The sequence below is a fragment of the Babylonia areolata genome, chromosome 6 (assembly GCF_041734735.1).
Source record: "Babylonia areolata isolate BAREFJ2019XMU chromosome 6, ASM4173473v1, whole genome shotgun sequence".
In the NCBI taxonomy this organism is placed as follows: domain Eukaryota; kingdom Metazoa; phylum Mollusca; class Gastropoda; order Neogastropoda; family Buccinidae; genus Babylonia; species Babylonia areolata.
In genome coordinates this window covers 49,857,078-49,880,551 of record NC_134881.1, presented here as the reverse complement: position 1 = coordinate 49,880,551, position 23,474 = coordinate 49,857,078, and the positions used below count along the sequence as shown (strand labels likewise).

At 40.5% G+C, this 23,474-nt stretch overlaps 1 protein-coding gene across 7 annotated transcripts in view; it reads left to right on the top strand.

Moving 5' to 3' along the window:
• The window catches only part of LOC143283116 (serine/threonine-protein phosphatase 6 regulatory subunit 3-like), a 146,173-nt gene that overhangs the window by 86,839 nt on the left and 35,860 nt on the right, over nucleotides 1-23,474 (top strand). For 4 of the 7 annotated variants that reach the window (XM_076589249.1, XM_076589250.1, XM_076589244.1 and 1 more), the window contains exons 19-22: nucleotides 8,267-8,400; nucleotides 10,068-10,291; nucleotides 17,135-17,321; nucleotides 21,995-22,068. In XM_076589249.1, the coding sequence (XP_076445364.1) occupies nucleotides 8,267-8,400; nucleotides 10,068-10,291; nucleotides 17,135-17,321; nucleotides 21,995-22,068 (619 nt within the window). The remainder of the gene's footprint in view (nucleotides 1-8,266; nucleotides 8,401-10,067; nucleotides 10,292-17,134; nucleotides 17,322-21,994; nucleotides 22,069-23,474) is intronic. The other 3 variants (XM_076589248.1, XM_076589246.1, XM_076589247.1) reach the window with 3 other exon arrangements.

Sequence of the window (23,474 nt, the reverse complement as noted above, 5' to 3'; positions counted from 1 at the left end):
TCTAAAGACACCTTCCTTTTCGACGATTTTCGGCGCCAAGGGAGGCAACTCCACATTTGTAACCTAGGCGCTTGAAGCTGTGGTTAGTTTCGCCGACACAGCACATCACTCCTGCCCCCCGTGCTGTCCACCAACGATGTTTTCTTTCGGTTTCTCATTGGGTCCTCATGCCCAGTCAGGGACTTTACACATCTTTGCATAGCAACTGCACTTTTCTTGCACCACAATATTTCCCCTTCTATCCATTTGATTTATTATCACAAGCAACAATCACGAAATATATATATAAATATTTAAAAAAAAAAAATCTATATATATGTATATATATATATATACATATATGTATATATACACACACACATATATACATATATATGACATATATTGCTACATTCATACACATTTCTGCTTTCAATTATAGATGCGTACTTATCCATCAGTATACACATGTGTATGTGCTTATGGGATAGGTTCAGACGACTTTCATATTAACATGTACAATTATATTTCTATCTCTATTCATTGACATCTATTCATTGAGATTCCCTACATAGCAATATAGGCACACTTGCATTTGCGGCCTTCTGTTCACAATGCCCAGAACTCTCTGCCTCTACATACTGGCACTTTATTCATATGCGTATGTACATCTCATATGTAGGTGCATGGACAGATTCCTTTCCATTGATGATTATGCACACTTACCCACTTACTTGGGTATATCTGTGCACGCTACACGTATGCTTATACAGCCGCTTATTTGTTGTGTCTCGATCTCTTGTCATTGGCATATTCCTGACATCATCACTTGAGCTGATGGAAGTTTTTATTCCCTTGGCACATATATGTATTCATTTTCATAAATTCATCCCTACCTTGCTTTTGGAGGACGACTGCACTCACAAAAATAAAATAAAATAATAATAGCCTCATTCACGCCTGAATGTATGCTCCTTCACATTTCAGTAGTGGCTGGTCCTTAGGGATCCACACACACCCCCTTCACACCCACAGGGCTAAGAATGCCTCTCTTGGTGCAAGGACGGACAAGGCAACCCAACTCATTTGCCTGCAACAATCACCCATAAGGCTGGAGATGCACAAGGAAGGATGAGGCAGTCCAACTTAGAGGTGCCACTCTGGACACACATGCCTTTCATTCCTTCCAAGTTTGTAAGGCATCCCTTCTTTCTCCCCTTGCCTACAACAACCCTTGGTTTGCACCACTGTGATTGTGACAAAAGCTCCACACAGGCCCTACATCCTAGCCAGCCTTCCAATGAAGAGGTGTCTATCTTGCCTTACAAGTTTTAGCGGACCCAAAAACTGCTCACTGGGCAGGAGACAATCACCCTCAGCCCATCTCTTCTACTCCTCTCTAGTAGCAGAAGGCCTGGGTCATAATTGTTTTCCTCTACATTTGGGAGAAAGGCATATTGACGAGGACGGATGCGTCCCACAAAGCACAACGAACCGTCCATTAGCCACAGGGGTGTACCTTTCTGCCCACTCATACCAGCACGGCAGATGCCGCATTCAAGCACATCAGTTCACCCCATCACCTTGCTTGAACACAAATCCAGCATCAACGTCTCAAACAATTGGCGTTTGAAAGCACTTTCTGCACTTAGTCTTCCATGCCTGATCCTTTCGGCCTCTACACACAACCACTGCTGTGGTTACAGATGGCCATTCCTCCTCAAGCACTGTCTTTCCAATGAGACACTTCCAGAGGTTTCTAGCCTAGGCAGGCTATCCCATCATGGAGCCCCAGCCTTCGGTCAAGGGCCTGTCAGAGGATGACTTTGTTGTCACTTCGGAAGCAAGCACCATGTCTTTCTGACACATGGTTGCACCACAAGACCCCGTCAACTCTTTCCGGCTTCCTTACATTGCAACATAATCTGCATGGTGAACACCTTCGTCCCTGAAGCACACAGCAGCTGTTTCCTGATTTACCCATGCTGATTGGTGTCCTCCTAGGAACAGTATATGATAATCAGTCGTGTACGACAGTCTCCATCAGAACAGCAGAGGAGGCATCTGCTGTCCAGTCTATTCGGGCTGGAATTCGATTATACAATTTATAGTAGAGAGTGTTTTGCCCAAGTTGCATCCCCGGTCCCTCAATCAAGAGGGCCTTAGGACTCATCATTGGGACGGTTCCCAAAGGCTACTTAGGCCTAAGGCTACAGCACTAAGTCCCAGTGCAATTTGACTTCTAGTCTGAGAGACATAGTCATTCATGAAAGACTAAGCTGCAAATGATTTCCCTTTGCAATTAAGAAACCACTGATAATACAGCTCTCACCTTGCAGTTTGGCCATACTAAAAACGTATGTCAGATCAGTGCCTTGATGTCAATAGCCAGTACAACACATCTTGAGCCACTTACCTCCCTGCCCCGCCCCGCTCCATCCCAGACTCAGTGCGCACCACACACAGCCAGAGGCCTGTCATGGATCCGGTCCCCTTTCTCACTAAAGAACCTTCAGCAAAAATTTTCCCCATGGAAACCCTCTTCCATTTGGGAATTCCACCACAGAATGAGACTCAGTGACCTGTGGGCACATGAAATGCACTTCCACAGCCTGATCCAACCCAGCCATTGACTGCCAACAACTTTCTGCAGGTTACTCATACCACATGCCACACTCAGGCAGAGAAGCCACCAAGCCTTCCGTATGCCCCTTCGTGATGGTACCTACCTGGGCAATTACACAACCCTGTCCCAGAGACACCAGGGACATCAAGTCTTTTGTTGCCAAATGTCTGCCATTCTATGCATAGGCAACATACCAGTGCTGTCATTTTTTGACAACGTCAAAAAAGGGGGGAGGGGCAGGGGGGCGGGGGGGGAGTGCCCATCGCCTGTCAGCTCGCATGGAGGAGCTCCACAGATCTGGCTGTCATGCCTGAGGCAGGCCCAACACGGTGACTTACCTCTGTCTCATGCCACAGTTTCCTTCAAACACAAAAACCACTTCCACTATCGGCCCACATCCGTTGTGGAATCATCAGATCAAACCACATGCGCACCTTGCATTGACACTCATCCGCGCTCATCCGCTCAGCTGTGGTCCACAGACCTCCCCCACAATACAGCTGTGGACCTCTGTCTTCTTTACCCGCACTAATGTCCTTAGGCGACACAGTACACTCTACTTTCGTCCAATTCTACTTGAGGGACACCTATCGCCTTAGGGATAATGGCTCATCAACTTCTACCAGAAAGATGTCGCACGCCTGCGGGTTGATGGCGCAAGAGCTATCGCTTCTGTGGTAGCTGCACAATAGACCATCACAGCACACGGACAGTAGAACAGGCGAGCCCTCCACCTTGTCGCGCTATTCTGCACTAGTTGGGTCACGGTTAAGTATGTGTAATTAAAAGGAAATTTTCTGTCTAAAATTACGTTTAAATAACATACTTACCGTGACCCAAATTTAAGACCCTCCCGTCCTCCCCGCTTCCTGTTCTCCCTGCTTGCTGCGCTGGTGATGACATATTGCCGTCAAAAGAGGGCGATAACCAGTGGGACAAAGGGGAGGTTACCTACTTCCGGGAGGTTATCGGCCGTAGTTTCGTCTGCTCCGCATAGATGGATAGTAGTTTGCACAGGACAGGAATGTCAGACCCCTGCCGGAGTCTGCACTAGTTGGGTCACGGTAAGTATGTTATTTAAACATAATTTTAGATAGAAAATTTCCTATTTGATCTATTTAGTACACAGAATACCTCAATTTTTTTTCAGTTGGCTGTTAATGTTATTGGCTGAATGCCAGTGTTATAAATTCTGGGGAAAGTGCGTATTTTCTGCTTGTCTGATCCTGCTGGTTTAATGGTTGCGTTACTAAAATGGGTGAAACTAAAAAAGCTATTGCATCTACATAAGCATTTAAGATATTTTCAGGTTCAGGAAAGACTGTAGACTTACAAAGATAGCAGATATTGATATGAATCTTTATAAATGACAGCTTTTGATATGATTGTATGTAAAAGTATGCTTTATTCGAGACAGAGACAATATGCTCCATTAATGCTAAAAAGGATTATCGTATATCCTTTTAGATATTTTTCAGGTTTTTTCCGAACATGAAGTCAAAATCAATATGTGTGCATCACTTTATGTAATTGCTTTCTTGTCTATACTTCATTATTAGCTATTAATCAGCACAGCTGATTACCAGTTCTACAGTACAGATATCCAGTTGAACTAATGCATGGTCCGTATCAGTGCTGAAGTATAAAAAAGGTTGAAAGGAAACAGTCTTGCAGTACAGCATCAAAGGTAGTGTTATTTTGATCTGTTTCTCTCTCTGTGTGTCTCTCTCTCTCTGTCTGTCTGTCTCTCATTATTCAAGTAACTGCAGACATTTGAAATTCAGAAGTACAAAAGTGCACAAAGTTTCTCTAATACTATGTGCTGAAGATATTGTCTCCGCCTTTCTTCAAGCATATCCACCTGTTGTACAATAACATTACAATGAAAGTCTGGCACTAGGAAATAAAGACAATGCTCAGTCACATCTACCACCAGCAGGTAGCATACATTAACACACATGACACACACAAGCATGCGCCCATGTATGTACACACACGCGTGCGCGCGCGCGCACACACATACACACACACACACACACACACACACACACACAACCAGTTAAAAGCATGCCGACAACAAAAAAACAACCACAAAAAACAAAATTATTTGTGCATGGATGCAAACACTTTTAGGCATATACAAACTTCATGCAGTTTGCATAAAAGGATAAATATAATGGTGAGATATACACACACTAACACACGTATGTACCCTCACCCCACACCACTGGCCTGGTTTGAAACTATAATTTAATTACACATACTTAACAGTGACCCACTAGTGCAGACTCCGGCAGGGGTCTGATTCCTGTCCTGTGCAAACTACTACCCGCCTATGCGGAGAAAACGAAGGTAGCTATGGCCGATAACCTCCTGAAGTAGGTTACCTCCCCTTTGCATTCCTCTTTTTCTGGCAGCCATCTTGACTCCTGCTCCTGTGCTCTGCATACGGCTAAGTTTTTTTGTGTTTTCTGTCTATTGATTCTTTGGCGCTCTCATTTTTGAAAACACAAAACATGAACATATTATTCCTGAACAGGAAATGCATAAGCATATAGATCACTCATAAATATTAGTTTGAACCCCCCCAAAAAAGAAATCAACTTGGAAATCTTAAACTTAAGATAATCATGATGTGAAATCTCTCTCTCTCTCTCTCTCTGTCTGTCAATACATATATACAAATAAATAAATATATGTGTGTGTGTGTGTGTGTGAAAATTAAAACAGAAAAAAATAGAGTTAGTATGTTGTGCGATTACAAAGTTGAGCAAGACCCAATTTAATTTAACTTATCACTGAAAAATTTGTCTGCTCTTTTAACAGAGTTCTTGGCTGCCTTTGATTGTCAGAAAGAAAATTGTTTCACAACAGAAAACAATGATATTAACTAAAATTATGAAGCCTATCATTCAAATACTTACTAAAATAAGTAATGTAAAGTTGGTTTCCAAAACATCTGAGCAAAACCTGAACTATGTTGAGCTCTGCAACAAGACTTTAATGAAGCTATGCATTGAAACCACAGATCTGAAAATAGATCTTGTTGATCAGTGGCATAAAAGATACAAGGTCTCCACTTTTTCGTTCAAGAGACGTTGCTCCTTAAAAGCTTTCAGGTCATTTTGTAAAGTATTTTAAAGAAGATAGAATTAACTTTTCAGTGGTGGTTTAATGAAAAGATTTATTTTGTCTGGAAGTGCAGTAGAGCGTAAAAAAAATGGGTAAAATTTGAGCCACGTTTTTTGGTTTTTTTTAATAAATTGATTGAAAGATATCAATCCAAAACTTACCCCACATAAAAGTAGAGAACTTGATCTTTTTTTTGATAGGTCTATTAAGTCGATTGGTTGTAAGGAGCAATGTTTGAAACCTGTTTTTGTTACCAACCCTCCCAGCGACGTCGGCAAACTTTTTTTTGACCGCTGTGCGTTTTGAATGGCGAAGGTTACTCCACTTCAGGTGATTAGTTTCACTCACACTGCCTTACACACAAAAAAAGAAACACTTAGAGGAAAGAACAAAGGTGGTTTTATTTTCTAATATATTTTTCAACTCGATGTATACAGTATTGCGCTTGGTATGGTGAAGTGAAAAGTGATGATCCATCAGCCATAGTTTCACAGCAGTACATAGTGGCCGGACATACCTAATACATCTCTGGCAAATTCTTGGTTGTCAGCATGAATGCCTGTTGGTCTTTTACTGCAAAAGCACTGTCTGGTTTTTGTGCTGGTAGTCTCATGTTGCCATGCGATGCTGCATCAGGTCTTTGGGAAGCCAACTCTGTTGGAGCAAACTATGCCAGCAACCTGGGTGATTTCAAGGCTGAGGGTTTCTACCAGCTTTGGATTAAAGTAATAATTGTCCATGAAGAGTGTGTGGCCAGGTTTGCAGAGTGGCTCAAGCAGAAGTGTGCCGACATCAAACACGTTTATTGCTGACACCCAAGCTGTGGCATATCTCTTTCAGATTGACAGCTTAGCCCAAAGATGATGCACAAAATTCATATATATCTTGAGTCATCTCTTTACTGGTTTGTTCCACATGAAAACACGGAATGAAGATTGCCCTCTTCACTTATCAGTGCAGGTCTATCAGGGTATAAGTTGCCATTTCTTTCTGTAACAGATAATGGTATTAAGAAATGAATGTAAATCTGCATGTTTGAAACAAAAATGGAAAAAATACTGTGGTAATATGCATGTATAATTCAGGAATAACAGTATTGACAGTGCACAGACACGCCCCCACCCACACACAACACTACACATGCACACGTGTAGAATGATAATTTTAATATTTTTATATTCATCAGTACATTCATCACATTATAAACAAACCATTATTTCACTGAGAACACACTCACCTTAAGCACTTGATGAAGGAAGGGGCGAATCTTTTACAGTGGATTTTGTCCATCTTGCTCTCTTCAGTGAATTTTGTATTTTAAATGGAAGAATTCCAGAATTGATTGAAAACACAAGTGCTTCAGCAGGCATGGGGCAAACTCATTGTGCAGAAAGCAATCAGTAGATCATATCAGTGATTTTTGGTTTTGACTCAACTCGTGTATGAGTATGGCTACATCTCACTGCTTTCCAAGTATCAAAAATTAATCCTAGTGTCAGTTTTTCTTACTTGCTTTGGACCATGTCTCCCTGGCATAGCAGTTTGTTTCTATCTTGAAAAGTTTGGTCATGTCAAAGTGAACAGTGATTTGGTAGAAATCAGTGGGAGTGGGCTTGGCTGGTAAGTCAGCTGGCATTGACTGTCCCAAGGTCCTAGTGAAAGGTGCTCCCATTCATACATGAATTCCTGTTGTTCATCAATGTCTACAGTCATAAAGTCATCTCATCTGGCACTGTGAGTCACTTTCAATTCCTGTGTCAGCATCATAGCAGTCGGTTGACAAATTTTCGATGTCACTTTCAGAATCATTGTCTGGTACAAACTGCATGTCATTATCATCAGAAGAATCATCAGCAATTTGTCTAGGAGGCCAGTTTCAGTGTTTGAACCTTCTTGTGTCATGTTTAAATAGCTCTCACTGTGAGTATGTCCTGTGCACTGCCATTTTGCTTTAACAATGTAGACCTTTGACATGTAAAAACAGTGATAAAAAATGTGGCATTTATACACATCTCGTGGAAGGAAGTGCATTCAGGAATGTGGTTGATTAGTTTCCTTTAATTGAATCTTACTTTGTGAATTAAAAAAAAAAAGAGAGAAAAATTGAATATCTGCAAGTGAGCTTTGGCTTCAGTTGACTTCTGTCATCTGTTTGTGCAGGCATATAAGGCTTCAAATGCATCTGATATTCTGGTACATAGTTTTTGAAAGTGTCAATTCATTGCTGTTTTAGTGAACATGCACATTGGTATTTTCTGGTTTGCACATTCATTTTTGTAACATGTTTTTAAGTCATTGTGATACAATGCTTATGTGCAAAGAGCAGTGTGTGTGTGTGTGTGTGTGTGTGTGTTTTAGATGCAATTGAAAGTAGTGGGCTATTGGAGATGGCAACAAGAGAAAATTTACTGAGCACTGTAGTAAACATAGTCCTACAAATTTTTTTCCCCAGTAAAGACAGTTGTGTTGTCAATGTGTTCGTCCAGTTGAGCTAACATCATTCCTGAGTTCTGAACTATGATGTTGCAGCAGCCCAACAATACAATGTTTGACCAAGCATGCAATGACCGAATCCAGCAGTTTGATGATGATGACAGTGATGAAGACATCTGGGTAGAGAAACCACTGACTTACGACAAAAATGCACAGCATATGAGGTCAGGGTAAGTAAATGGTAGAAAATGAAAAGCAGTCAGACAGATATATGTATTTTTTGTCACCAAAAAATAATGTTATTAGTGCAGATATGTATGTTATTATTTGGCACTTCAGACTTTAAAAAATATAAGAAAAGAAGACTGAAAGTACTGTTGAATTGTGTAACTTTATTTAGTTAACATTTTGGTTCTGGAATGCAAAAAAAATTGGGGGTTGAAGACACTGATGAATTGTGAGGAGTAATGGATAGTTTTAAGAGTTGTTATCATTTTCATTAATTAACAGGAACACAGTTTGATGATTAAGAAATGGACATCAATTTTCAGATTTTTCTTTTTGTCATGCAACTACTGCATCGCAAGCCATTTTTTCTGGGGTAATGAGCAGTCCACAGCTTGCTATTAGAGATAAGATATTTCACATGGATTAAATTTTGAAATAGTTCATTCAGAAAACTTCCCACTTTGGGAAATTGCATAGTTACCAGAAACTGACAGATGCTTAAGGGTGTCAAGGTATCTTGCACACACCACCTCACCACCTCCACCATGCTCACATGCACACACACTTGCCACATTGGTTGTATTGAACACACACAACTGTTGAACATGCAAGCACATCTTACTTGAAATGTGTGCTCGCTGACATCACATGTGCATGCCTAGCTGCCAGAAAATTGTGTGGATAAGGCATGATTCGAGTATAATAAAGTATGTTGTATAAAAGACAAATGGCTAATGAAACAAAATAATTCCTTTTACTGTTTTTTTTTTCTAAAATAATGTATTGTCTCACAGAGGGCTTGTACCATTGGCCTTCAGTTAACAGCTGCATGCACTGATTGCACCATAGAGACAGTGATTAATGGGTTTATTAGCATGCATGACATTAACTCCTGTATTCTGACAGGTCAGTATTTTTACATGAAGTTTGAACATACCCAGTTAAAACCAGTTTGATACCAGACTTTGAGATCTAAGTTTTAAGGTTGGTTGGAGGTGGTTGTGTATAATATATTGGTTATTGTTGCTGTTCATGATACATGACTTTTCAAAGATAATTTGTTTGCCTTTGCTTTAATTCTTTGTGTGTGTGTGTGTGTGTGTGTGTTTTGTTTTGATATTTTGTTGAAATTAATGGTAATTTTGATTGTGATACAGAAAGAGAAAATAGGCTGAAGCTTTATATAAGTGGTAGGAAATGAGAATCCAATCTACCATTTGCTTGAATATATTTTAAAATTATTATAGGAGTTAGAACAGATAGTTGGAAGAAAAAGGAGAAAAGATAAAAAGAACATATTTCATTTGTTCCTGGTCTGCATTTGTATTTGTAAATTTAGGATGCTGGTATTGTTTATTTGACATTTTTAGGGGGTTTATTATTAGTTTGTTTTTTATGTAGGAGTGTGGGGGTGGTAAAAAGGATTTTTGTTGTTGTTATTTGTTTTTTGTTTTGTTTTGTCTTGGGGGGTTGGGGTTTCGCAGGGATCTTTGATATCAAGGCGCATGTATCTTTGATATCAAGGCAGATACGATGCTTGATATAAGAAGGGGAAAAAGAAACAACAGAAAGTTACTTGCTTTTCAAATCATGCTGTACTTACGAATGATTGAAACAGTAAGAGAAGAAAAAGGTATTGACTCTTAGGTTTTAGTTTGTCATTTTTCAGTCGACTTCAAGGTCAGACAGCCAGGGCCAACAGCAGTGATGACAGCACAGACAGTGAGGAAGAGCTGGACTCCCCTCACTCCATTCCTCAGCAGTCCACCTCTGTCCCTTCCTCCCATGTGTCCTCCACCACCACTACCTCCACACCCACCCCAACTGTCACTGTGCCTACTGTAATGGCTGCTGTGTCTGCTGCTGAAAAAATGGATGTGGACTCCTCTGAAGGTAGTGGGGAAAAACGATGTCTCATTCACTTTTTTGTCTGTAATAACAGTGATACAGTCATGTGTCTTGTCATGTTTGTGTGTGTTAAAACTGTAATGTTGGTGTTGTTGCTGGATGCTTTACATTTATGGTTTTTCCATCTGTCCTTCTAATATCATTTAACTCTTTTGCTGCCAGGAAAATAAAATTTAATGAAATCTGTTTGCCAGGGTTTTTTCACAAAAAAATGGGTATAAATTTTCAAAAATTATGTGCTCTTTGTTATTGGAGAAAGACCCATAAAAGTATATATTTTCTGAAAGGTAAATGAATAAAGAATACAAAACACATGATGTTTTCCGATTTTATATATTTTTAGTGACATGCTGTTGTTTTGAAATCAGTGTTTTGTTTTTTTGTCACATTTTCAACTTGTTTATTACAAACATTAGTCAGGTAATTTGCACTAAAATATCATTTTAATTAACATACTTAACTGTGACCCACTAGTGCAGACTCCGGCTGGGGTCTGACATTCCTGTCCTGTGCAAACTACTCTCCGCCTATGTGGAGAAAACGAAGGTAGCTACAGCCGATAACCTCCCAGAAGTAGGTAACCTCCCCTTTTCCCCCCTGACTAGTGCCCTCTTTTTCCGGCAGCCATCATGACTCCTCTTCCTGTGCTCTTCATACGGCTAAGTTTTTTCATATTTTCTGTCTGTCTGTTGATTCTCTGGCGTTCTTGTTTTTTGTCAAATTATGTCTCCAACCAGGTCACAAAATTATATAGCTTGATTGGGCGATCGCGCTAAAATTAAGGCGAGATCGCAATTGATTCGCTGACACTCTGGGCCCTTTACTCCTGGCCCTCTCAACAACGCCAACCCGCCCTCTCCTCCACTTCCTCCGCTCCCTCCGGTCGACTCCAGACCTCCACCACCTCCTACATCTCCTCTGGCGACTTCTAGAGGTTTGTTGCCCCACACTCAGGTCAGTGCTGTCTTTAATGTCATTTTTATCGATCTGCAAACGCACTTGACACGATCTGCTTTTTCTCGGCCCTGCCAGTCGGCAGTGCACGAGTCTATCTCTTTGCCCATACCCACAGTTGCACCAATGGAATGTGCCACAGTCCCTTTGGGGGAACACCAACATAAAAAAAAAAGCTTGCTTTAGATCCGCACGGTAGACTGGGCCCAATGCGCGATGCATCCGTGGTGGCGGCCGTGACATCGGATCATGCAACCCCCCACGTGGTGTGCCTCGACTGTCTCGGATCTAGTGGCGACTGAGGCGCATAGGGATACCCTCCCCATATGTAGGGAGGAAGGTGGACCACTAAGGGACACACTCGCCCATACGCGTACACTCACCCTTACGCGTGCACCCTCCCCCTTGTCAAGAGTGCCCGATCCAAGGGAGGCAACCCCTGCTTCGGCACCTTTGCCGGTGACTGCGCAGTTATTTCCCTTGCACCGGCACTGCTCCTTGCCTACAGTGCGGGTGCGTGCACGGTCCCACCAAGCTATGCTGCTGTTTCCCATCCACTAATGGCGTCTCAGCAAGCTGCTCAACCAGACAATCAGCAACTTATTGCTAACTTGCTGCAGCAATTATGCACCACTCTGCTTCCCGGTGCCACACCTTGCACCTGCACTGCCCCTCGCCCACAGAGCAGGTACGTGCACGGCCCATTGAACTTCGGCACCCCTCGCCTAACTCTGCTGTTACCCAGACTAATATTGGCACTTCCACATCGGAGTGCCTCTGGATAACTCTGTCCTGCCACTCAGCAGTGCTCGGGCCGATCTTGTCTATCCCTTTATCTGTCACAACAGCTGAACGTTGGTCCTCTCGCAGGAGCTATCATGGTTGGACCGCCGTTCAGCTACAGGGGGATCACATCCCACGGCAAGCCGACGGACTTGCCACCCCCTCGTCCATGACGCGCATAACACTGGATTACGGCACCGTCATGCCGCATGCCCCAACTGTCTCACGTCTGATGGCGACTGATTCGGGTAGGGATGCCCATGGCACTAAGGGACATTATAATTATTCCCCTTGCGGCCGTATTCACCTGTGTCTGTTACGGTGGCATCGAACCAGGGACTCCTCCCTCTACAGCGAGGACACGTCACACCAGGGGATATGTGCTCTAAAGCCACAATCCTCTTCGCCGATTATCGGCGCCAAGGGAGGCAACTCCGCATTTGTAACCTAGGCGCTGTAGTTACTTCCGCCGACACAGCACGTCCTGCCCCCTGTGCTGTCCACCAACAGTGTTTTTTCAGTTTCTCATTGGGTCCTGATGCCCATTCATGGACTTTACACAACTTTGCATAGCTACTGCACCTTTCTTGCTGTTTCTCAGGCTATTGGCCACTGAACGTTTGGGTTCTTCATCCCCCCACACTTGCACACAGTCCTCTGCAGGCAGCCAACCCTATTACCATTCTTTCCTTGTTGTACACAATAACAGGAAATAAATCACAATATTTCCGCTTCTGTTCTTTTGATTTATTATCAAAATCAACAATGACAAACCAAAAAAACACAAAACAAAACAAAAACAAAACAAAACCAAAAAAACAAACAATATATATATATATATATATATATATATATATATATATATAATTTTAAAAAAATAAAATAAATATTTTATATATATATATAATGTGTGATACCTTGCTACATTTATACACATTTCTATTTACACTTATAGATGTATACTTATCCCTCGGTATACACGTGTGTGCGCTTACGGAATAGGTTCATACGACTTTCATATTAACATGTACAATTTTATTTCTATCTCGATTCATTGGCATCTATTCATTGAGATTCCCTACATAGCAATATAGGCACACTTGCATTTGTGTCATTCTGTTCACAATGCCCAGATCTCTGTCTACATACTGGCACTTTATTAATATGTGTATGTACATCTCATATATAGGTGCATACACAGATTCCTTTCCATTACTGATTATGCACACTTACCCATTTAGTTGGGTATATCTGTGCACGCTACACGTATGCTTATACAGCTGCTTATTTCTCATGACTCGATCTCTTGTCATTGGCATATTCCTGACATCTATTCATTGACATTCCCTACATAGCAATATTGCAACACACCTGCAATTGCATCATTCTGTTCACATGCCCAGATCTCTCTGTGTCTACATACTGGCACTTTATTCATATGCGTATGTACATCTCTTATATATTTAGGTGCATACACAGATTCCTTCCCATTACGGATTATGCACACTTACCCATTTACTTGGGTATATCTGTGCTCACTACACGTTTGCTTATACAGCCGGTTATTTCTCGTGACTAGATCTCTTGTCTTGTCATTGGCCTATTCCTGACACCATCACTTGAGTTGATGGAAGTTTATAATCCCATTGCACATATATGTATTCATTTTCATAAATTCATCCCTACCTCACTTTCGGAGTACGACTGCACTCACAGACAAAACTGCCTCATTCACACCTGAATGTATGCTCCTTCACATATCAGTAGTGGCTGGTCCTTAGGGACCCACACACACTCCCTTCCCACCCACAGGGCTAAGGATTCCCTCTCTTGGTGCAAGGAGGGACAAGGCAACCCAACTCGTTTGCCTACAACAATCACCCACAGGGCTAGAGATGCCCTAACCTGGCACAAGGAGGGATGAGGCAGTCCAACTTGGAGGTGCCACTCCAGACACACATGCCCTTCATTCCTTCCAAGTTTGTAAGGCATCCCTTCTTCCCCCCCTTACCTACAACAACCCTTGGTTTGCACCACTGTGGTTGTGACAACAGTTCCACATGGGCCCTACATCCTAGCCAGCCCTCCCATGAAGGGGTGTATGTCTTTGCCTTCCAAGTTTTAGCAGGCCCAAAAACTGCCCACTGGGCAGGAGACAATCACCTTAAGTCCATCTCTTCCACTCCTCACTAGTAGCAGAAGGCCTGGGTAATAATTGTTTTCCTCTGCACTCAGGAGAAAGGCATATTGACGAGGACGGATGCATCTCACAAAGCACAACGAACCGTCCATTAGCCACAGGGGCGCACCTTTCTGCCCACTCATACCAACTTGGCAGGTGCCGCATTCAAGCACATTAGTTGGCCCCATCACCTTGCTTGAACAGAGATCCAGCATCGACGTCTCAAACAATTGGCGTTTGAAAGCACTTTCTGCACTTGGTCTTCCCTGCCCAATCCTTTCAGCCTCAACACACAACCACTGCTGTGGTTACAGATGGGCATTCCTTCTCAAGCACTGTCTTTCCAATGAGACACTTCCAGGGGTTTCTAGCCTAGGCAGGCTATCCCATCATGGAGTCCCAGCCTTCAGTCAAGGGCCTGTCCGAGGATGACTTTGTTGTCACTTCGGAAGCATGCACCATGTCTTTCAGACACACGGTTGCACCACAAGACCCCGTCAACTCCTTCCGGCTTCCTTACATTGCAACATAACCTGCATGGTGGACACCTTCATCCCTCAAGCACACAGCGGCTGTTTCCTGATTTACCCATGCTGATTGGTGTCCTAGGACCAGTATATGATAATCAGTCGTGTACGACAATGACCATCAGAACAGCAGAGGAGGCAACTGCTGTCCTGACTATTCGGGCTGGAATTTGATTATACAGTTTATAGTAGAGTGTTTTGCCCAAGTTGCATCCCCAGTCCCTCGATCAAGAGGGCCTTAGGACTCACCATTGGGATGGATCCCAAAGGCTAGTTAGCCCCCAAGGTTACAGTCCCAGTGCAATTTGACTTTTGGTCTGAGAGATATAGTCCTTCATGAAAGACTAAGCTGCAAATGATTTCCCTTTGCAATTCAGAAACCACTGATAATACAGCTCTCACTTTGCTGTTGGCCATACCGTTTCTGGACAAATGGATATCTGCACACACAAAATCATACTAGAACAACCACAGTATTAAAAAATTGAAAAAGAAATAGATACACAATGCATTGTGACTTCTCCAAGTGATAATATGGATGCGAGGCCACGCCCCCTCAGTCTCCACCCCCCCTCCTCTGCACCCCTCTCACACGGTCACTTATCCATTTCTCATCAGACCGCGTTGGCTGAGTGCCAAGAAAATCGCTCACCCTTTGTCCTGCTAAAAATTCGGGTGACTTCTGTCGGCTGCTAGAGCTGAACAGCTGGCATCACTCACTGATAGTCGTATCTTGGCCACTATCTTGATTGCTTCCTTTATTTTCTATCAAATCGTCCTATAAATGTTCATCACTGTCTTCTCCTTCGAATTTATGTTTCAATTCTTTCCGAGCATCAGCTAAAGAAAACAATTTTGGTTGATTTAGTTTGCCACGATCGCATGTCTTGAGCACGGCATCAGTCCGACATTTTGTTGAGCGAGCGAGGAGAGGAGCCAGGCAAACACTGTGGCCAGTAACCCAACCAAAACATTCAAATAAAGGACTGCCTCGTGATGTTGATGGTGTTTCTAGCTATGAATAGAATCTAGAAAGATTCCCCAAGCAAAAGCTACCAGCATTTTTTTTCAACGAACTGAATGCAAAGCAGGGAAAAGTCGGAATATTTCGATGACGAGTTATCTTGTCATTGTGGCAGCGAAGCGTACATGCTTGCCATGATGAGTTATCTCGTCATATAGGCAGCCTAGGGGTTAAAGATTAAAGTTTTGAATTCTTTTTAAATGTTTCAGCTTTATGTTGTAACTTAAGAACATGAACATTTTTTTTTTTCTGAAATGGCCATCTTTTACTGCTGTTGTTTCATGCACTAATAACTTAAGTTACAGTCTTTTACAGAAATATTTAAGCCAGTAGTAAATTTCTTTGCCAAATTGCAGATTTTTTTTTAGACTGATCCTAATCACTTAGTTATATCTTGATGGAATGGCATTGACAACAAAGAAGTGACAAAAAAACAAGTAGTTGCTCAGTGTTAAAGTGAAGCTCACAGCAAAGAAACCTTGTGAGTTTAAACCATATGTTCTGTACTTGGGACTTGAAAACAAAACAGCTTGAGCTCTTTGTCCATCATCTTGCCTGCATGTCAGTTTTCTATGTGATGTGTTTACAAACGTCAAACATTTGGAAGTTCTGTTACAAAATGAAGTCAGGAAGCCCAAATAAAAATCTGAAAAGGTTAATTTATCAATAGATTTTCTGTAGTATTTGCCTGCTCAATAAAACTGTTTGCGGGCAACTAACAGTTTTGGTTGGTTTATGCAGTTTTTCATATTTTTATGGTAATTCTGTTGAAATTATTTTGAAAAATTACATGACTGAATTATGGGTTGACATAATTTACATATATGTATATACACATTTTCATGCAAAAGCATTTCAGCCTTTTTGTCTGCTGTCCTGCAGCCATGTTGGTTTCTGAGTGGCATGTTATAAAAATATCTAGTTGTTGTTTGAAAAGGTCCAAGCAGTAAAGTCTAAATAAAGACAGGAAGTGGTTGAAAGCAACAAAAGATCTATTTCCATCTTCTTTCCCCTTCTCTCCTTCCAAGGCCACTTGGTAACTTGCATCCCTGCATTCAGAAGATTTGTCTTTTTCCTGCCAGTCATTATATTGAGAAACGTTAAGATTTTTAAAATTGGATTATTTTGACATGGTGTGTTGGTGATGCTGCAATCAGTCACAGTTTTGCTATCCCCAAGGAATGAAAATGCTACTTGCAAGTCTGGTCCTGAGTAGTTGGGTTTAGTGTATTGCAGATCAGTAACAATGGTGTTGAATGAAGCTGACTCTTTGTTATGCACAGACTACATGTAACCTTGAAGGCATTTATTAACAGCCTTGCAACTGACACTTTCTATAGATGAGTGTGATGTTGCAGGCCCATGGGCAGCGAATGGAGAGGGTAGTGCTTCCTCAGAACCCACGGAGATGGAGACCAACTCCCCATGGGACACTGAACCAGCTCCTCCAGCTGCTCCCCGTGAAGGGTGGGCCAATTTTGACAAAGCTGAGGCCAGCTCAGAAGACAACTGGGCTGACTTCAGCAGTTTCTCTGACTTAGGCAGGTAGGTTGGCAAAATCATTGTCTTCACTTTCTACTTAGCTTCATGTACTTCAGCACATCGGACTAAAGCAAGCTATTGCCAGTATATTTTGTCTGAGGGTCAAATGTGTAGTAAGTGCAACATTAAGACAACATAAGGTGAGATTTTGCCAATTACAGTGATTGTATCAGCCCTTCATTCTGTTGCCAGCAGCAGATTTTTTTTTTATCCATTTACCTCTTCAGTGCCAAGCATTACTTTAGTCAGGTGCTTCCTGTTTTGAGAATTTGCCAATTACACTGTTTGTATCAGCCCTTCGTTCTGTTGCCAACAGCAGGTTTTTGATTTTTTAACCTTTTCAGATCCAAGCATTATGGTGGTCTGGTGCTTCCTGTTTTGAGATTTTGCCAGTTGCACTGATTGTATCAGCCCTGCATTCTGTTGCAAACAGCAGGTTTTTGATCCATTAACCTCTTCAGTTCCAAGCATTAATGTTGGTCTGGTGCTTTCGGTTTTGAGATTTTGCCAATTGCACTAATTGTATCAGCCCTTCATTCTATTGCCAACAGCAGGTTTTTGATCCATTAGCTTCTTCAGTGCCAAGCATTATTTTTAACTTGTGCTTTCTGTTTGCCAGGCGGTTTTGGTTGCAGAGGGTAATAATTAACAAAAAATTCTAGCATGCAGACTGCTACAAGAAAGTATACATAACCCATACTTTCGTGATAGGGAAATGAACAATCAAATTCTGAAATAGTTCATTTTGCACAATGATTATATAAACATGTCCTTCAATTGCAACTCCTGCCTGTGTCATGCCCACTCACTTCATGTTCCATTTCAGACAGTATCAAAGATGTTAACCCTCTTACCCCCAGGATGCTAAAAACTAATCACCCCTGAAATCCTATGCAAAGGCGAGTAACTCTTGCGATTTTCAATAGTGGGTAATTTTTAACATTGATTAAAAATATGATAATATGATTACCTTCTTTTGTTGCACATGTTTATTTTTCCTGCATTCTACACATAATAAAGTTGCAAAAGAATTTTTGTTTCCAGGCTCATGTTGCTTTGTATTTACACACAAAAAATAAATGTGTCAAACTTGATGGTCAACTTTGAAAAAAAATTCTTTTAATTACAGTATTATTTTCTTTGAAATAAGTTTATCTGGTCTGCAGTGACTCATAACACATCTTCTTTTTAGTCTTTTTCTTACTCAACTTGAATTTCAACAATGAACATGCTGATTCGTATGTTCTTTTCATTTTGAGGGATGGTGTGTTTTCCTATGATGGTTGGGAGAAAAGCAACAGCAAACAAACAAAAACAAACAACAAACCTTCCTCATGTAATTTCTCCATAATGAAAAGAAAAATATTATCCATTTAACTAGCAAAATCAGGAAGATCATGCAGAATGTCAATAAGTATCAGTGCAGTCAATGACTGACAGTATCGATTCCGACGGTCTGGGGATCAATTTATGATTTCGGAGGTCTGGCAATTGATTCACGATTTTGGAAGCCTGGTGATCGATTCACACTCAAGTACCAACTACACTCTCAATATCGGTAAAACTCAGTAAGTGGATGTCTAAGTCACTCAGTACGATCGACTTTTACAAAATTCTCACGCAGAAATCATCTTCAGAATAGTCTTTTGGATTATGCAACTACGATCAACAGTCATCGAACTCATCTTGCAACTTTGAAACTTCAGAACTTTGGCAAAACTTTACCAAATCAGTAGTATATTCCATTGAACTAGCACAGTCAGGAAGATCGTGCAGAATGCCAATAAATATCAGTGAAATCAAGACTAACTCACTAACAGTATCGATTTTGGATGTCTGGTGTTTGATTCATGATTTCAGAGGTCTGGCAATCGATTCACATTGAAGTGACCAACTTCACTCTCATTGTCAGCAAGACTCGGTCAGTCGATATCTAGGTCACTCAGTTCAATCGATTTTTACAAGTTTCTCATGCAAAAATCATTAGAACGGTTCAAAGTCATCTTCAGAATCTGCGTTCATATTACGCTAAAGCTCTCGGCAATCATCAAACTCGTCTTGCAATTTTAAAAATTCACAACCTTGTCAAAATTCAAGCAAATCGGACTCTGAAAAGTGCAAAATGCATGGCAGGAAGTGCCGAAAACGAGGCTGTGAATCTCGCAAGAGTCTTGTTTATGTAAACAACAATGGTTGCGTCCATAGTAAGCACATGTTTAGATGGCGGTACCGGGCTGGCCAGGGTGTTGGACTGCAAGGCGACATTGGGCAGGTTAGGTGCATAACCCCAGAGCACCCACTAAAATTTTGCTGTCTCAAACCCCGGAGTGCCTGCTAAACACATGCTTACAATGGGCACAGCCATTTTTGTTAACATAAACGATATTCTCACGAGAAGTCACTGCCTCATTTTCACCGATTCCTGCTGAACATTCTGAACTTTTCAGGGTCTGATTTGGTTGAGTTTTGCCAAAGTTTTGAATGTTCAAAGTTGCAACTTAAGTTTGATGGCTGCTGAGAGCTTTGGTGAAATCTGAACGACTATTTGAAGATGATTTTGAACCATTTGAATGATTGCTGTGTGAGAATCTTGTAAAAGTCCATTGTCCTGAGTGACCTAAACTGGCTGTTTCGTTGATAATGAGTGTTAATTGATTTCTGGACCTCTGAAATTGATACTGTCAGTGAGTCATTTTCACTGATATTTATTGGCGTTCTGCACTATCTTCCTGGTTGTGCCATTCCAATGGATTATATTTGTCTTTTTTATTATGGAGAAGATATATGTAAGTTAGGTTTGTTGGGTTTTTGTTGTTGTTTGTTTTGTTCTTGTTTTTCTCCCCACCATCAATGGAAAATACAGCATCCTTCAGAATGAAAAGAATCTAAATATCAGCATGTACATTGTTGCATTTCAAGTTGAGGAAGAAAGAGAATAAGAAGATATTGCAGACCAGACAAACTTACTTAAAACAAGAAAGGCAAGGCCTTCAAGACTCTCTTGTGATACACTTTAAAAAAAATCCAAGCTATTTATGTATTGAGTATAATTTATTTACTGTTATATTTATATTTTTTGTATTCTCTAAACTTGGCACTTAGATCTGATATTCGATGCAACAAAAGATCTGTCATTATTATCATTTTTTGTTCAAACAGGAACTTGTTTTGCTAAGCATGGAAGTTTTATTTATTGCAAACGTTTTGTTGTAGCCAGTAGAACAAGGGAAATTACTCTGCTGGGAACTTAGTTTGCTTTAAACTGATCTTTCTCATCTTAAACATTACATTTTGAAATTATACTCAATACATAAAAAGCTTGGATTTTTAAAAAAAAAAGTGCATCACAAGTGAGTCTTGAAGGCCTTGCCTCTCTTGTTTCAAAATGTAATGTTTAAGATGAGAAAGGCCTGACTAAGCGCGTTGGGTTACGCTGCTGGTCAGGCATCTGCTTGGCAGATGTGGTGTAGCGTATATGGTTTTGTCCGAACGCAGTGACGCCTCCTTGAGCTACTGAAACTGAAACTGAGAAAGATCAGTTTAAAGCAAATTAACTCCACTAGCATTACAGAGTAATTTCCCTTTTTTACTATCTGCGCCAAAACGTTTGCAAAATAAATAAAACTTCCATGCTTAGCAAAAGAAGTTCCTGTTTGAACATAAAATGATAATAATGACTGCTCTAGCTGTTGGGTCAGAATATGAGATCAAAGTGCCAAGTTTAGAGAATACAAAAAATATAAATATAACAGTAAATGCAGTTTGCATATAATTAGGCTTCATTCTTTATTTTTTTGTGCCCATCCCAGAAGTGCAATATTGTTTTAAACAAGATGACTGGAAAGAACTGAATTTTTCCTATTTTTATGCCAAATTTGGTGTCAACTGACAAAGTAGTTGCAGAGAAAATGTCAATGTTAAAGTTTACCACGGACACACAGACACACACACACACACACACACACACACACACAACCGAACACCGGGTTAAAACATAGACTCACTTTGTTTACACAAGTGAGTCAAAAAAACTTCTTTTTTTTCAGAGTTGACCATCAAATTTGATGCTTTTATTTTTTTTATTGTGTGAGTACAAAGCACCATGAGCCTTGAAACAAAATTCCTTTTGCAACTTTATAATAAAATAGCTATTTGCAACAAAAGAAGATAATTGTATTTTTATTGTATAAATACCTACAATCAAAAATTGGAAGAGTTTATTCCCCTGGCATGGGATTTCATGGGGGATTAGTGGTAGGCAATAAGATAGTTAAAGTAAACATGTCAAGCTTTCTGACTGGTGGCTTTTGGGACACATAGACTTTGAAATATAACTGAAAAATCCTGAAATGACGCTGACATATTTAAACGTCATGGGGCAAATAGTGATGCATTTTTCATGAAGTATATATACGTCATGTAAAGAGGTTATGTTTTGTGATCTGTCTTGGTTTTGTGGCTCACATTATCACATTATCCCTTCATATTAGCAGTACATCTTCTCTTTAAGTTGTGAGCTTATAATTTCCCCCCACTAGTCTATTATTCCAGTTGTAGAGTCATGCATGTTGGCTCTTTTTTCATTTCTTTTTTCAGTTTAGGAAATGGTCCCACTTGTACTGTATTTATAAACAGTATTCACGAGTTGTGAATATAGGTATGTTTGTATGTTTCAGTACAGGGAATGGTCCTCGTAGTAGTTCTCCAGTTGCTATGGACACATCAGACAGTTCCAGGGCCAATGCATATGGTAAGGAGATGGTATGCTTGTGTATTTTGAAAACTATGGCTTTTCTTTAATAAGTTCTTTTTTTTTTTTTTTTAACAATGCAACAACAAATGTTGTACATGCATGCTTGGCAAAGAAAAACTGAAGTGACATGAGATAAATAATGAATAAAAAAGAAAAAGAAATTGGAGAAAAAAACATTAGAAATATTCTGAAATTTGGTAGTGCAACTAACCATCAAATAAACCATATGTGAGACCCAATTATTCAACCAAAGTATGGCTATATCAGTTTTACCAAATAACAAATAAGAATCATTACAACAACAAAAACCAGTAAGGTCCAAAGGAACTTAACTTTTACACATTGGTTGGGGTGAACTCACTCACAGTGGGCAAAGTTGTAATGTATTGTCTTTTGAAATGTAAGTTTTGCACTACCAGCAGTAGCGTGCCCTCCTAGTATTTGTATTCTTAACTCTATGGAGACGTAGTTAAATAGTGCATGTAGTTTAACTGTTATGGGCAAATATGGGCATATTTGAAAAATTCAACACACTTTCACACAAAGACATACAAATTATATATCACTGGAAAGTTTACCATCTCTTCTTTTAACATTTTAAAACAATTTTCTCATTAAATGCTGCTAAATATTTTTTAAATATTTTAAATTATGTCACTAAATACTGAAAAACAAACAAAAAATTGAAAAATAGGTATACTGTACTCACCAGGCATGTCATATCCATCAGTTAATCCACAAGGCAGTATAAGATGATTTTCTCACACATTAAGGTTCCCTGATTCTCATGAATCAGTTTGAAGTCAAATATTGCAAAACAAACTGTTAAAAAAAAAGAAAAAAGATCACAACAGTGGAAAGAGAGAAAAAGAAAAACCATACAAATCCATCACTTGAAAAAAAGGAAAAAAAAACTATTTACACATTTCTGCTGCAGCTAGACTATTATTTGCTGTAGTCCTTGACTGTGTGGAACACCTCAAAGCATGGAACAGCGCAGAGGGGCACTTTACACTGTTTGCACATGATTGTGGTGGCTTTTTTGTGTGTGCGTTTTTCACCTCTTGACGTGACACTCCTTGTGCTTTGTGTTTGGCGTAACACACCTTGCACCCTCTCTGTGCTTTCCTGGTCTGCTGCTCATTGGTGGGTGGAATGGTTAGCAGGCCAGTGACTGCCTGGCCTCAGTCTCCCCATGTCTGCTACTGTGTCTGGCAGATCTCCTCCTCATGTGTGTAAAGTGTTTTGAATTTCTGTAACAGACAATGCTGTCATAAGAAAAAAAGAAGAAAAGCTTTTGCATGTATTGCAAAAAAGGGCAAAAAAAGAAAAGAACAAATGCAAAATAAACATCAGTAATATTACACAGCATATACACATGCATAATAATTCAGGAGTGACAG